The sequence below is a fragment of the Saccostrea echinata genome, unplaced genomic scaffold (genome assembly GCF_033153115.1).
Source record: "Saccostrea echinata isolate AGI-Se365-2 ecotype Australia unplaced genomic scaffold, CSIRO_AGI_Sech_v1 ptg000015l, whole genome shotgun sequence".
NCBI classification, from domain to species: domain Eukaryota; kingdom Metazoa; phylum Mollusca; class Bivalvia; order Ostreida; family Ostreidae; genus Saccostrea; species Saccostrea echinata.
This window is the reverse complement of record NW_026889764.1, coordinates 2,830,345-2,846,930: the sequence shown is the minus strand read 5'-3', so window position 1 is coordinate 2,846,930 and position 16,586 is coordinate 2,830,345. Positions and strand designations below refer to the sequence as shown.

The window sequence follows — 16,586 nt, the reverse complement described above, 5'->3', positions numbered from 1 at the left end:
CACTTTTTAAATTTTATGTTCTAATTTCAGATTTGTACACAATACTTATGTGACTTTTTTTAATACATGTAGTAAGTGTTAACTTTCATAATGTCTGACTATGCTAGCAGTGCCCTTTAAATATTGCATATATTACACAATATCATACTTGTAATAATATAAGAAAACATATGAAACTGTCATTTTTGCTTAAATCCCTTATTATGTCATAATCCTGATTACCTTGGTCTGGGATAAAAATTCATTACAAGTTTCTAGATTGCTATTTTTTTTTCCCTTGAACTGATCAGATTCTAAAACCAGTGCCAAATTGGCTATTTTAGCTGAGAGCCCATCATCCCACTTCTAAAGCATCCATATGTATATATATATATTTCAATTTCTCAAAATTTAATGATAATGTAACCAGGAAACACTGGATATATCAAACACACAAATGTCTGATGATTGCCAATGAATCACTTTATCAGCTGCCAGTACACCAGTGTATGTAGAAGAGATAACTTGTATGATTCTATCATTGAGGTGATGATTGGGCAATTGATCTGCAGGGATTCAATCACCTAAATGTCAGTAGTATTTGATGTATGGTCTGCTGTTAGTGTCCAGGACATCTGTCATGCTAAATCCTCAGAACAACTCACTGTCTACCTTCCGTCTGTTGTCTTAGGTTTACAGACAGGTAGAGTGCATCTTTTGTCAAGATGTATGTCACAGTAAACAACTGCTTTTAATTTAATACAGACTTGCCCTACCTTTTCTAACCAAATACAAAAACATATCATTATAAGTTTCATCCTAAGAATCACTGTCATTGCTTCCACAGAACAAAACTTCCCTGATTTCACCTCTTAGGAGCAAGAAAATCCTATATTTAGTGTGTGCACCCCATAAATTAGATTAAATGTAATCAAGAAATGTCATTGTTTATCACAATATTTGTTTTTGACAAATCTTTTTTCATTCACCATGAGCATGGTGAGTTATTTGAAAATATATACATTTGTGGTATCTCTCTATTATATAAACATGCAGAGAGCAAATATCTTCAGACCTGTATGAAGTTTTACGAAGGTCATAGGTCATTACGTGACCTAATCACACAGCGCAGTAATATCTACATAAGAAGACTTACTTAGCAATATAATTAGCATGTTTTTCATGCATAAAAATGTACAAAATACGCAAGTAAAATAATAATCATTTTATTTACAATGTAAACGAGTATTTAATACAGTTCTTGATCGATTTTACATACAGAATAGAAAACTACGTGTTATAAGTTTCATGTCTGAGCTGCATAGTCTCAACATTTAACGTTACCCTTATTTTTCTCGCAGACCTCTGAATGCTATAATTTTTTTTCATTAAACTTTACTCACAATAAATTTGAAAATCTGTTGAAAAACAACAATGTAATGCAATCACGCCACAAACAGCTGACAAACACTGCACTTTGGAAGTTCGTTAGGCACACCTCCATCATCGAGATCGTTGTGACATTGTCTTAACAATGTAAGCTGTCGCAAGTGTCTCCATGTCAACATCATTAATTAATAAATATGCCTGACTGAAATCGTAGATTTTATGTTTTTGATCAAATTTTATACTTGATTTCAAGTTATCTGGTCCGGACAAGTGTCTCCATCCATCCCTTTCTGACCGAAATTCCTCCAATTTTTTATTATCAAACATTGGACGTGTTTCTTGTGTTTTTTAACATCGAATATGGGTTCTCAAGAATACAAAAATTCCCAGACACCAATATGCTCACTATAATTGATCACAAGTAGCCTTTCACAGAATATTCCCTTCAAAACAGAATCCTTTGCCAGATGAATTTGAAGCGTAACCACTTTTCAAGCCGATTTACACCTAGCGTAATTTGTCAAAATCTACGATGTACAGTTAGTGCAATATTTATATTCAATTACATTCGACTGTCCGTCTCAAATGTATATATAAGTAATAAATAACAAGTTTAAAAACTTCAATGGGAATTGAAGTGGGTCGGTACGTGATCAAATCTTCTGAGAAGGCCTTCGGCCTTCACAGGATTTGATCATGTGACCGACCCACTTCAATTCCCATTGAAGTTTTTAAACTTGTTATTTATTTCTTAATTATATGTTATGATAGGAAAAAGCACCAGAATCCTATAAGACTTGTTTTAACATTGACATCAATTGAGAAACACTCAGAGTGTAACTTATACAATCAGGCTTTGTTTTGTTAAGCTATTATTTTGTATATTTCATTGGCACAAGTTATAAAATGTTATCATCTTCTTATGTATCTGAAGCATTTAGTAGTTAGTACCTCCGACTTTTTGCGTTAAAAAAAAAAATCCTGAAAAAAAGTGCCCAGTACAACACCTACCACAATATGGTAATAATTACACCAATTCGTACAAAAAAAAATGGTTTTCTGAGTGGAAGCAATGGTTCCATTAACAGTGGTACCTTTCTGGTAATCCTCGGGATCCTCCTGTTCATCGTCGTCTGAGCCCAAGATTTCCTCCTCCTCCTCCTCATATTCTGGTTCTGCTCGCTTGTGCTCGGCCCTGAAAACCGAACAAATCATATAAAACAGATCCATTTTATTCATATGCATACACTTTTACAAAAGACAAGACTCTGAATCAGCAGAACTGCATCTGTTCCTTATGCAATATTCTTTTGATTGACAGTTTATGACTCAATCTTCATGCACACATATGAATGCAGAGATGTATATTAGCTTCAAAGTGCTTCACAGGAACACTTGAATTCCAAGACATTAAAATTAGAAATTTATACAACTTCAAATGCTTTCCTGTGTTTGCATTCCTTACAAGCTTTTCAGTGGTGTATTTTACATGTAAAATAGTTTGAATACATTTATAACAATCATTTTACTATTGTCAGCAATGATACAAGAAAATTCTCACAGCACCCCTATGAATGGTACAATTAATACACAGTCTAGAAGTCAAATTTTACAACACACTTTCTTCAGTGAGATGTACTAACACTTAACATATTCCGCTGATGATGAAAGATTGATTAATATGTATCAGGGTGTTATTTCCCCATCCTTCAATATAGGTATGCCTATCTAAATTAAACCAATTTAATACCTATACCTGAACAAATGGTTCCAAACTTGCATACCATTCAAAATAGACATGCCTGATTTGTACTTCTTCTTTTTTTTTTTTTTGTATATGAGATCATGGAGATTATAAAGTTTCTAAAACACCTCGATATGATATGCTAAGCAAGCATGCATCCACTTCTTTTTCAGTATTATTACTCTATATTATGTAACTTAATCCCAACCTCAAAATGATTTGTTTTGAAAGCTGATCTTCATTACACAATGTAAGTACTGCCTTCCATTCAATTTCCACCTATTGTATTTCTCAAGTATGCAATGCACCTGGCATATTTACAAATTACATGTCAATGCAATTATAGGTCTAAACCAAAGCCTTGAAAATGTATATTTAGAAATCACGGATTTGTCACGAAAACAGAACAAAAATAATAGAATAGCTAATCTTCTCACTGACCAATAACATTACAGCGTGTAAATCTCATGGGCAAAACGACATTACCAATTTCCTGTCTGAGTGTGTGTTTGGATGTTCATGTAATTATGTCTTTTGTACATGATCACAATAGACAATCTATCTAGTTCTTATCTGGGGAAGAGTACACACTAAATATTTATAGTATCACACAATTGTAATGTTTAAAATGTTGAAAAAGCATCTTTTGATTTAGATTAAGCTACACATCTTAAATTAATGATAACCCACATACTGGAGGTAAATTTATATGCTTTTCATCTCCCTACAAAAGCAAGTGCTTCCAGAAATAGAATTGTGTTTTGTTTTTTTTTCGAAGATCTAATTTCAACAGTTTATCTGATTTTATCCAATGTGTGAATCATGCAATTCAAGAAACTCTTAGTGGTAGTTAAGCAAGAACTTAAGGACCATAATATCACCTTGCAGAGAAACGTGTAAGGTAGCTGTTTCCAAACTACCCGATTTAGAACCGTAGGGTCTTGAAAACTTTTTTCCCTTCTGTCATGTTAAAATTTATACTTAAAGTGACTGACAACATCTACAAAATTTAGTATCATAGGGTACCTCTGGCAGTGTTCTGCATCAAATGTTTAGCATAAGCATACAAATTTATAACAGATATAACATAACAGTTCCTGCTTACATATGATTTAATTTATGATTCAATTATTTTCATTCATAAATTCAGATTTTCATGCAAATCATTCAGCCCAGTCAACTTACGTTAACTACATTACTGAGTTTATTTCTTTTAAAAATATTTTGCAACAAGTGAATGATTTTACAAAGTAACCCTGATCAATTACCTATATACTTTTAATCACTTCCTGCATAGATCTCATTTACATTTCTATCCCTACCTTTCTTCTTTCATATTCTCATACACCTGAGACCTCCATAGGGCATGAAAACAACATTTCATGTGGAGCAATTTATGAAGAAATCCTCTTTTTGAAGAAAAAAATAATGAAACATCACAGATCAATGAGGGGAAAAAGACGGAACTAATTCCCCAATTGATCCTCGGAACTCACAGAAAATAAATTCTCTCAAGCCGCTGTTCAAGTCTGTTCAATATTCCCTGCCGAAAAAATACTGACACACTTTTAATTCCTGGGAGAAGGAAAATAGATCAGTAGGGCTGTTACAGAGTATTTTCAGATAACACTTCTTTTTCTGAATGATTAGGGGGTTATCCTGTTGTAAAATTAAATACCTATCATCCTGCTTATTGATTAGTGGGTTTTCTCCTTAGACTCTCTAGTTTTTATCTGGTCTGCTAGTGGGATCTATAAGCACATTTTCCATATGTTCTTGAGCTTTCACAATTCAGTCCAAACAAAAGTTAAAATAAGTAAAATCTATACTTTTAACAGAAGAGGAAAATACAGAAAACGGAAGCACTCCCATCTTGAAGAATGAAAACTAAGGAGCAACAAGTAAGAAAGAGGCTACTTAAAATTCCTTGTATCAAGTGCAAAGACCTCTGAAAGCAGGCTGCTGAATAAACAGTCTTCTCTTCATCAGTGACAGGAGTTTACATCTACAGGGCCCCTGATGTGATTAGATGTGTGCCTATTGAGATGACTGCCTACCCACACACTTGAAGTTTGATTTTTCTCATCTCCCTAACTATTGATTTTTTGGGGGGGCCTCGTTTTTTCTCCTCTACTGATTACAGCAGAGGTCTTAGTACAACAAACAGAATATCATATGGATCTGCATAATAGTTCTACTTCATCCCTCAAACAAAATTTCTACAAGATAATAACCAGCCATGTCCACTGAGTATTGTTGTTCTGTTTTCTGTATTGTGGATTTTATTTCTTTTTTCATAACACCTTTTGTTATCTATCAAAATGAGTCTATACATTTAGTGATTATATATTCCTTTTGAACATACTTTTTTTTTTTTTTACAGTTGAACTTTGGTATCTTGAACACTGATATCTCAAATATAATGGATATATTGAAGTCATTTGCAGGTCCCAACCTCTTTTTCTCTATGTATTTTACCCGAGATATCTCTAACCTTTGGTCCCCCACAGTTTGAGATAATGAGGTTTAATTGACAGTACTGCCATTCAGAAACCTTTGATTATTATTCAGCAAGTCTATATTTCAATTTGAATATATTTGCTATGTATATGTTAAATACATTTGAAGATACCAGTACATGAATGGGTTTATAATCAATCTTCACGAACACAATTTCTCTGGGTCTGATATGATCTCACGACACTTGACAAAATTAAATTTCTCTGATGTTGTGATATTTTTTTAAAATACTTTTATTCCTCTTTCCAAAATTTTAAAATTTGTACTTGGTGAAATGTTTCCATGCCTCTCCCATGAAAAATTAATTATTCATGCAACAAAACGAAAGTTACATGTATTAAAATATTATTCCTTATTAAAATACATGTTGAAAGTGCATTTCCTCTAGATCTAGATGCTTCAGGAATGGATCCAGGATTTTTTTTTCAGGGAAGGGGGAAAACCTAAACTTGCCCCAACCTGAAAAACCTATTTTGTGTGTGTGTGTTGGGGGGGGGGGGGAGAGAGAGAGAGAAAGGGGGGGGCATGGAGGAGACACTTTCTTATAAGTCAATTTTTTTCAAATACATGACTTTTTCATCGTTTTAAGAGGGATCCATGTTTCCTGGAGGGAAGGGGGTTCAAGATTATTTTTTTGTTAGTTTTATACAGAAGTTAAATAACTCTGAAATTCCAGAGGAGGAAGGGCCTGAGAGCCCCCCCCCCCCCCCCCCCGCAAGTACCATCATCCATCTAGATTTGACCCTGAATGCTTCACATATTCATTATTTATTGCTTTATCTTCTGTAATAAATTCATGTATAAACTCTGTGGAGTTGTCCTTCCTTGCTATTCATCTTTTATTATAGACTCATCTAAAATTTCCATACAAAAAGAAATCTAAATCAAAGATGAATAAGTTAAATGTCAAAAAATAAAGTACTTTACAATATCAAAGGTAAATATATATAGACCTCCACAGAATCAGAATGAATCACATACTAACTGCAATACAATATAAACATATGGTTAGCTTGATGAGAAATGATTTCATCACCAAAAACAATTTATCACTTACTTGGAAAAAAAAATTTGGAATAAATTCACATAATAGCACAAAATATTGCCATCACATACACGTCTTATTTAAATGACTGCTTGAAAAGGGATATAAAGATATACATGTATATAATTTATATATCAGGATATTTTTATGTGTGTACCTCAAACACTTTTTGATCAGCTTGTACACATTTTTAAAATAAATATAAGAGTAGACCTGTAGTATTTTGATAACTTCTGATTCAAATTTTGCTCACATTTTTCAGGTACATGCAGGATTTTTTTTTTTGGATGATGATACAGAAGCTGTTGTTATACATGTATATGTGACATGCCAGAGAATAATGCTCATCCATGTGACATCTATTAGCTGTTTTCGTGTACACCAGAAAACCTTTCAGAATATGACCATTGTTTAAATTAACACATGATTCTTTTTCAACAGCCATTTTAATATAATAGGGTTTAGATTGATTATCTGACCCATAAGCATTTATTTAATAATGAATGTTTTTAATTCTATGGTCTGAATTATTTTTGGAGGTGTCATTACCTGCAATATGGTTGAAGGGTTGTTGAAATGTCATGCATATGTAAGCAACTCACCTCCAACAAAATGAAAACAGATTTGTGAACATGTCACATAATAACAGGCATACAGGTAAATATCTATTCTTCTCTTTATAGAGAAATTACCACAAGAACAAATACCACAACTAACTTCCTTCTTCACTTAAAAGATCACCAGATTATACAATAAAGACAAGCATACAGTTTCCTTTCAAAAAAAATCTGATCTAAAGTTTGAAGGACTGATCATTCAAAAACATTAAGAAACATAGGTAATCAGAGATTACAGAGCTCACCTCAACGAATGTTGTCTTTAAGTAAGGCAAAGTCCCACACTAAACTAATAATCTAGGAGTGTGCATCCCTAGATGCAACATTTATGCAATTTTGGTCTGATAGGGCTTGCAGTTACTTGGGAATAGACTTATCTGAAAACTTAAAACTAGTCACTCATCCAGAAAATGTAAGTCAAATCCAGCATCCGAAGCAAGTTTTGAGATTGTTAGTCCCTTGATGCATCATCCATGCAAGTTTGGTTCAGATAGGCCTTATAGTTACTTGGAAATGAGATCTGCTCCAAAAACCTTAACCTGGTTACTCATCCGGAAAATGTAGGTCAGATCCAACATCCGAAGCAAGTCCAGTAGTGTGAATCCTTAGATGTATCATCCATGCAAGTTTGGTCAATATAGGGTTTTATAGTTACTTGGAAATGACATCTGCTCCAAAAACTTTAACCTGGTCACTCATCCCAAAAATTTAGGTCAGATCCAGCATCCGAAGCAAGTCCAGTAGTGTGCATCCTCAGATGTATCATCCATGCAAGTTTAGTCAATATAGGGCTCATAGTTACTTGGAAATGAGATCTGCTCCAAAAACTTTAACCTGGTTACTCATCCAGAAAATATAGCTCAGATCCAGCATCTGAAGCAAGTCCAGTAGTGTACATCCTCAGATGTATCATCCATGCAAGTTTAGTCAATATAGGGTATATAGATACTTGGAAATGACATCTGCTCCAAAAACTTTAACCTGGTCACTCATCCATAAAATATAGGTCAGATTCAGCATCTGAAGCAAGTCCAGTAGTGTGCATCCTTAGATGTATCATCCATGCAAGTTTGGTCAGTATAGGGCTTGTAGTTACTTGGAAATGAGATCTGCTCCAAAAACCTTAACCTGGTCACTCATCCAGAAAATATAGGTCAGATCCAGCATCCGAAGCAAGTCCAGTAGTGTGAATCCTTAGATGTATCATCCATGCAAGTTTGGTCAATATAGGGCTTATAGTTACTTGGAAATGAGATCTACTCCAAAAACTTTAACCTAGTCACTCATCCGGAAAATGTAGGTCAGAACCAGCATCCGAAGCAAGTTCAGTAGTGTGCATCCTTATATGTATCATCCATGCAAGTTTGGTCAATATAGGGCTTATAGTTACTTGGAAATGAGACCTGCTCCAAAAACTTTAACCTGCTCCAAAAACATCAACCTGGTCATTCTTTAGCTGAAATTGCAGCATCTGAAACCTTGACTGGTACAATAAAACACACTAGATGCATCCTCCATGCATCTCTGACTAATATAGGCCATAGAAGTACTTGAAAAGAAAACTGCTCCAAAAACCTTAACCTGGGACGCCGACGCCAAGGGTATTACATAAGCTCCCCCAACTTCGTTGAGGTGAGCTAAAAACTACACAAGGAATGACCCTTTGCTGGATGTCACATACAACAAATCAGCATTTTTGAAGTTTACTTCCCATAAATAAAGATTTTATAAATAATTTATTCCAACAAGAGTCAATCTAATCCAAAAAAGTCATATTGGTCACCAACAAACCTTAAAACCTACAGTTAATGTATTACCTTTGTTTCACAAGCTGTGAAATCTTTTGCAATTTCACTTTTACCATCATCATTCTGAATACATTTTCAAAAAATCACAAATATCATCAGCTCAAAAGAAATACAGGGTCCTGTATTTTGTTTTATTATGTACTTCAATAGCTTACATGCTGACAAGTTTGGAGCAAAAATAAATCAGTACCTATTTATAGATACAGTAAATATATGACCTACATGTTAAGTATATTTAAATATTTTTTTTTTCTTCCAATGCTTATCACAAAAGTTATAATATTAAAAAATTAGGAATATAGGAACTGCAAGGGCTCAAGTCTGTAGTCTAATGGGTAGCTCTAACATCCAATCAGAAGCTCAAAAGTCTAATATACAGTGATCAAAGTGCTTCATGTTCTTTTTACTTCTTTACAGAACTACATGCAAGACATTTTGCACTTCAGTATCAGTCTTCTCCAATGTATATTCCCCTGGCAAAAGTCCACGCAAAACAAAACATATGCTGGTTCACCTTATAAAAATAACTTCTCCCCAGGGTCAAGGAATAAGATTTGACATGTGTGATCAAAATACACTGAATCATTTACACTTCAATCCTTGTACAGCATCCAACACTTTAACACTTTCCCATCTATACATGCTACATATCTTATATCTATATATGCTATAAAAGCAGAAACTGCATCATTTAATAATAAGGAATTTGATGGATAAAACTACAAGATTTGTTCCAAAGATGTCACACTTTACGTGACCCATAGCACTGAAGGTACCTTGTAGGAAAGTCTGATGTGGCAAAATATACAACTTGCATCTTCATCCAGAAAAATTGACTACTATAAGGGAGGTAATTCAATATTTACACTATCTACAGTAAATTTCCATTATCAATGTAAACATATTTTAGTTTCTATGAAAAAAGAAACCCCAATACTAGCTGATTCTTCCTATATGTTCATATTCTATTGCAAGAATTGTGTAAACAAATGCTTTTTCATAATAATTTCCTTTTAATATGACAGTTAGACATTGGTATGTTTGCATATCACTATCCCTTGCTCCATGTTTTTCTTCACCTATGGGAAGTTTATTATGTAATTTTATTAACCCTGATAATTCTAGGTGATCCCTCTATTTGTGGTTTTAAATATATATATTTCTAAACAACTAGATTTTTAAGAGTAATTTCAGTAAATAATTGCCTAACTTATCTATGAAAACATAGGTAATCAAAGACTATGAAGCTCACCTTGATGAATATTACCTGGAACTTAATGAAGCAAGGCAAAGTCTCACACCAAATGAATCATCTGATAATGTGCATCAGTAGATCCACCCATCCAAGTTTCATATGGGCAGGATTTATAGTTACTTAAAAATGGACCTGCTCCAAAAACTTAACTATTCAATCATCTGGAAAATGTAGGTCAATCTGGTACATGCATCATCCGTGAAAGTTTAGTCAACATAGGGATATAAGTTACTTCATAATGGGTGTGTTCCAAAAACACTAATTTGGTCACTCATCCAGGAAATCTAGTTCAAATGCAGCATCTGAAAGAGTCTGGTAGTGTACATCCCTAGCTCCATTATCTGTGCAAGTTTGGTCAGCAAAGACATTATAGTTCTTTGGGAATGAACCTGCTCCAAAAACTTTACCCTGTCACTCATCTGGAAAATCTGGGTCAGATATATCCAGCTCTCCAAAGCATACCTGGTTGTGTACATCTCTAGATGCATTATCCTTGCAAGCCTGCTCCACATAGGGCTTATTGTTACTTGAGAATGAACTTGCTCCAAAAACCCTAAACTGGTCTCTTAACTGGAAAACTGGAAAATGTAGGTCAGATCCAGCATCCCAAAGAAGTCTAGTAGTGTACATCCATAGATGCAAAATTCATGCAAGTTTGATCCATGTAAGGCTTATACCGATAGTTACTTGGGAAATGGACTTGCTCCTAGAACTTTAACTGGGACACCAATGCTAAAGCCGAGGTATGGCACAAATAAACTCATCTCGACTTCTTCCATGTGAGTTCAAAATAATCAACTCTGGTTTTCTCCATTCCTTTGATCCTTATTTCTTTGTGTTTGGTTTTGAGTGAAAGTTGAGAGAAAGGAAAAGGGGGGGGGGGGGGGTATTAAGGAAAATGTAAGAAAAAAATAGATTATATTTTATTTTATAACACTTTAAAATAAACCCAGAGTTGTCAGAAACCATTGGTCCTGTCAGGAAAGCTTATTAAAAAAATTGATGAGATCAAAATTATTAAAGATCAGGAATAGGGATGCACAGATGAAGGCCACATAAACTACAGAGATGACCATGTGGCCAATCTAAATTTTTAAGGCTCTCTAACCAAAAAAGAAAAGAAAAATACAAATTGAAGATAGAAAACTCTTAAAAAAAAAAAAGAAGCAATAATGACATTTTGGTGCAGTTACTCCTTTTTCTTCTTGTACAAAATGGGTACATATTATTATTCTGATTTGACAAAACCTTTCCGGTCTGACAGAATCTTCAATTATGTTGGACCAAATGTCTGACATTGATTTAAGATATTCAACAACTGTCAACTCTACTTTCATAGATTTCAGCTTTCTTCAAGCAGTGATATCTTACAGAAGTGAAAATAAACTTCAACTAGATACTTATTGCCTAGGCAATAACAGGTCTTCCGTTTTCTTGATTCTTTTGTCAACTGTTCTGAAAAAAAAAGCAGAAAATGCAAAAAAAAAAAAAAAAAAAAAAGTTCTCCCAGCATGGATCGAACTCAAAACCTTCGGGTTATAAGACCTGTGCGCTAACCACTAGACCACGTATTCCGATGAAGATGGAGGTAGTAAATTAATTGTTTAAGAATAAATAGGAATAAAAGCACGTGTTCTTTTGTTTGTTATGGAATGTAGTGATCAGTATTGAATAGATTGAGAAACACGATTGGTGTATAATGCAAATGCAGATTGTCGGCTTAAAAAATTATTTGAGTTGGTCTATATTTGGAATGCATTGAATTAATCATTCAGAGCCTATGATGCATTAGAACTGCAGTGTCGAGACTTTGTTTACAAATATATGAAAATGTCGGATCGGGTTCGGATGTGACTGAATATCCTGAAATAATAGGTAAGCATCTCTGTGTGGATTGAATTAAATGTAAGTAGCATGAATCAAAATTTCAGATATGCATTTTAGAAAGAAAAATGTGCCAATGAGAGCGTGAAAATTTATTTGCTGGGAAAAAATCGCTGTTTTCGACATTCATTCGATTAATATTAATTCTAAATAAAATTGAAATAAATTCCACATACTAGAGAAAGCAAGAATGCTTGGTGTTAAAATATCATATCATATCAAGAGAATCGAGTGCTATTCATAACAACTGAAGAAATAAGCGAGAAAAGCTTTAATTAATTTTTATGTTCATCAGCACCTAAATTTCAGATACGAAAAAAAGATGTAGTGTTTGCCGTTAACATTCATAATTTCTATATACTTCAGAGATTCACTGTCAAATTTTCAGGAAACTTTCTTTCAGGTATCTTCTGCAAAACCCCGAAATTTTATGTCGATCCGAGGTGTTGTATGAGTTCTAGAGAAATATTCTAGGCTGATATTAATCTGATTTTTTTTTTTTTGATTTTTTTGGGGAAGGGGAGGGGAGAAAGAGGAGTAAATTTATTATTGATTCTGACCTTTTGGTCAAAAGTCAAGGTCATCAAAGTTCAAGGTCAAGATCAAAGGTTAAGATCAAAGGTCAAGGTCATGAGAAAATCCCGGAAATAAATTTACTTTCTATGTTTTTTTTTTACTTCATCAAGACTGAAATTACTCCAAACAAATAAAATGTTCGTTCTACACCTAAATTATTCACAACTGATCATCCCTAAAAGTTTCCATGAAAAACTACTCATGTTTGAAACAACGTCCGGTTTTTAGGCCGGCACTCCCAGTGAAAATGATTTGCATGGTTTTAGTCTATCTAACATCTGCATTAGCCAAACATTTCTGTAAAAAGAAAACAAAACTACGATTTTCACATGATGTAGAAAAACTGGTGACTGACTATCAGTCCTGAAAGTTTTAGACTTCAGTCGTTTACTGGTGCTGAGCAATTAGGTGAATAAAATCTCAAATTGAGGGCAGGAAAATACGCAACCGGAAGTGAATTATACTAAGATGTTTGACATCAATTTAGACATCTGCAGTCTCAATAACATATATAAAAATCATTTAAAGAACTCTATCTATAAGCGATATGTATGGGAAAATCCAAAAACCCTATGATGTAGTTTTTCTCTTATAACCGGAAGTTGTTGTTTTTTGTTTCGGGTGGAACCAACACATATCAAAACTGTGAAAAAGATACAATTATATGATGCAAGTCTTATTCCAAAAGAGAATAGTTGAAATTTTCGATTTCTTTGATCACTTCCTGTGACGACCGGAAGTGACGATTGACGCTCTTAACCCAAATGATTTTGTCTACTCCTCAAGGTCTATTACTCATAAAAGTTTGGTGTCAAAATCTCTTACCGTTTCTGAGATCTCACTCCGACAATTTCTCATTTTACGGACACCTAAACGTGCGACCGGAAGTGAATTTTACAAAGATTTTTGAGGTTACTCTAGACATTTGCAGTCTTGATAACATATGTAAAAATCAGTGCAAATACGTCATCTATAAAAAATATTTATGGGAAAGAAAAATACCCAAATTATGTAGTTTTTCTCTTATAACCGGAAGTTGTCGTTTTTGTTTCCGGTGGGACTGACATATTTCGAAACTACAAATGAAATGCAATAACGTGATGCAAAAAAAGATTCAAAAAAGAAAAGTTGAAATTTTCGATTTCTATTATCACTTCCTGTGACGACCGGAAGTGACGGCTGACGCTCTTAACCCAAATGGTTTTGCCTACTCCTCAAGATCTATTAACCATTAGAGTTTGGTGTCTTAATCTCTTACCGTTTCTGAGATATGACTGGGACAAAATATTTTTGAAAAAGACGGAAATCGGAGATATCTGACGACCGGAAGTGAATTTTGAAAAAATGAAAAAAAAGGTCTGGGGGTATTTTCATTCTCTATCATTCCTGAAAATTTCAAGAAAATCCGTCCAGCCATCTCTGAGAAATCGAGGCAGACACGAAAAGGGGAAAAAAAAATAATAATAATAATAAACCGTACAATCACTATAAGGTCTTCCGACTGAAACGGAAGACCTTAATTATAGGAAGGAAATCAGCAAGAATGTGAACAGATTTGAAATGCATTATCTATAGCCAAATCATGTATTTGTACATCACTACAAAAACATGGTGATAAATATATGTTTCTGTAGACTTGTTAATGGGTAAAATGTCCTGGTAGGTTTTTCTTCAAACAAGAACACATAATTGTGTGTATATTCCATATTCAGTTTGCCAGACTGATAAGTGCTTTCTCATCATAAATTTTAACCATGTTTTTTTGTTTTTCTTCTTCTTCTTAAAGTTGCAAGCATTTGGTTTATAAGTTACACATAAGGTATGGATAGTTTTTGATAGGTGCAATTTTAGCAAGAGTTATTCCCAGGTGGCTGCCACATTGGATTCCTTCATTATTCAACCAATTCAAACTAGTCATACTGTGCATTAAGGTAAGATTTTTCCTCATATAATTCTGCCATAAATGTTTAAAATCGGTTGCTCAGAAGAAAATTCAACAGTTTAACCTGCAAGAGATGGTGACCAAGGGAGAGATTCCCCCTTTGATATCAAATCAAAATAGAGAGAAAGCTTGAAGATAACAACTATTGCAGCTCCAATTAATTCTCCCTTTCAATTGTAATAGATACTGATTTAAGAATTTTTAAAAACATTGATAATTTGAATGTAATTTGAATTTACTGCAAAGGCAATACTGGTGCATAAAGAAAGTGAATTACAATGATGATGATTATTGACTAACTGCTCTAAGAATAAAAGGCACGATCAACTCAACCAAATGCCAATGGGAAATGAAAATTATCTATAGAAGGTTTAAAGGTTATCATATATATTTTAAAACCCCAAAAATATTAATGCTTCCATGTATTATCAGTGTAAATTTTCATCACTTTTATTACAGATATTTAATTAAACAAGCTTGCATGAAGATAACAATTATTGCTGCTTAATGAATTCTTCTTTTCAAGTGTAATACAGTAAATATTGATTTAAGAATTTTTAAAAACATTGACAATTTGAATAAACTAAAAACAATCAAATGAAAAACAAGGTCTCTTATTCATAATTGTGTCCTTCAACAGCTCAATCTTCCTGATCCATTTAATAATTAAGATCATTCAAAGATAAGAACCACTGTCTTGCACCCTTTCTGTCCAAGCAAGATCTGATTGGGCAACTTTTCAATTTAAGCAGATACAAACATACATGTATAGCTTGCAAAGGCAATACTGGTGCATAAATAAAGTGAATTACAATGATGATGATGATAATTGACTAACCGCTCTAAGAATAAAAGGCACGACTAACTCAACCGAAATAAATCAATGTTTGATGATTCATACGAGAAATAATTTACTTCAGACATTTACAATAGTTGTCATCACTACAACACATTACACGTTTGTTTATAAATTCCCAAATATATTGATATGTAATAAAATTGTCGTTAAGATGAAGATACTACACAAAAAAGGAGATTCACTCACTGTTTTCGCCTGTCTTCTGACTCCTTGCTGAATTTTTGTTTGGCCTTTGAGCGCTTCTTACGCGCGAGAGCTGAAAAAATATTCAAAAATTTAAGTACCAGCGCTTTATATAAAAAGAAACTCCGCTATAACATTCCAGATATTTTCTGTAAGAACATACCCTTTCTAGGAATCTTGGAACTCATATTTTTTTCCTTACAAATTCATGTTCATTCCATCATTCATGCCAAAACGCATGCGTGTTTGTTGCTAAGGTGCATTCTGGGACGCATTTACTTCCGTTTACAGTTTGAATTTACTCTGTTTAGATCAGACAAGGCGGTGTTGGAGATTAAAATTTAAACGTATTTGGTTCACCGGATCTGGTGGTTGGGTCATAGCAACATTCTTATATTTTATTTTCTTCTGATTGACTTCATCTTCATTATATTTTGGTGGGGTGGATCACGAGACTTATCAAAGTGGACACTGGTGGAGGAGGGAGATCTGGAATGGGGGAGGGGTATGAAACTTATGGCTGTGTTGGTTATGTTGGATATGTTTAGAGATTAAAGTGACATATGTTTTAGTGATGTATACAGTAAATATGAATTATTTATTTCTGTACATTTATGGGACATAACCAAACTACAATACAAAAAGAAGTGGGGGAAATACCCTAATCTCAGCGAGATCCGTAGAGACTAAAAATTTTGGTCTGGTATCTCTACGGATCTCAGACCAGTATCAAATAATCTCATTCGAGGTTTCGTGCCCGAACTTCGACCGCTTGTTTCGATTAA

The 16,586-nt window shown here is 33.8% G+C and overlaps 1 protein-coding gene across 3 annotated transcripts in view; it reads right to left on the bottom strand.

Moving 5' to 3' along the window:
- LOC133187407 (SRSF protein kinase 3-like) overlaps nt 1–16,062 on the bottom strand; it is a 40,355-nt gene extending 24,293 nt beyond the window's left edge. For 2 of the 3 annotated variants that reach the window (XM_061322764.1, XM_061322766.1), the window contains exons 1-3: nt 15,965–16,062; nt 15,805–15,874; nt 2,463–2,563 (exon numbers count right to left, since the gene is read on the bottom strand). In XM_061322764.1, the coding sequence (XP_061178748.1) occupies nt 2,463–2,563; nt 15,805–15,874; nt 15,965–15,989 (196 nt within the window). In that variant the 5' untranslated portion in view covers nt 15,990–16,062. Of the gene's footprint in view, nt 1–2,462; nt 2,564–4,434; nt 4,802–15,804; nt 15,875–15,964 lie in introns of those variants that run through there. The other variant, XM_061322765.1, reaches the window with a different exon arrangement.
- Nucleotides 16,063–16,586: the final 524 nt, after the last annotated feature.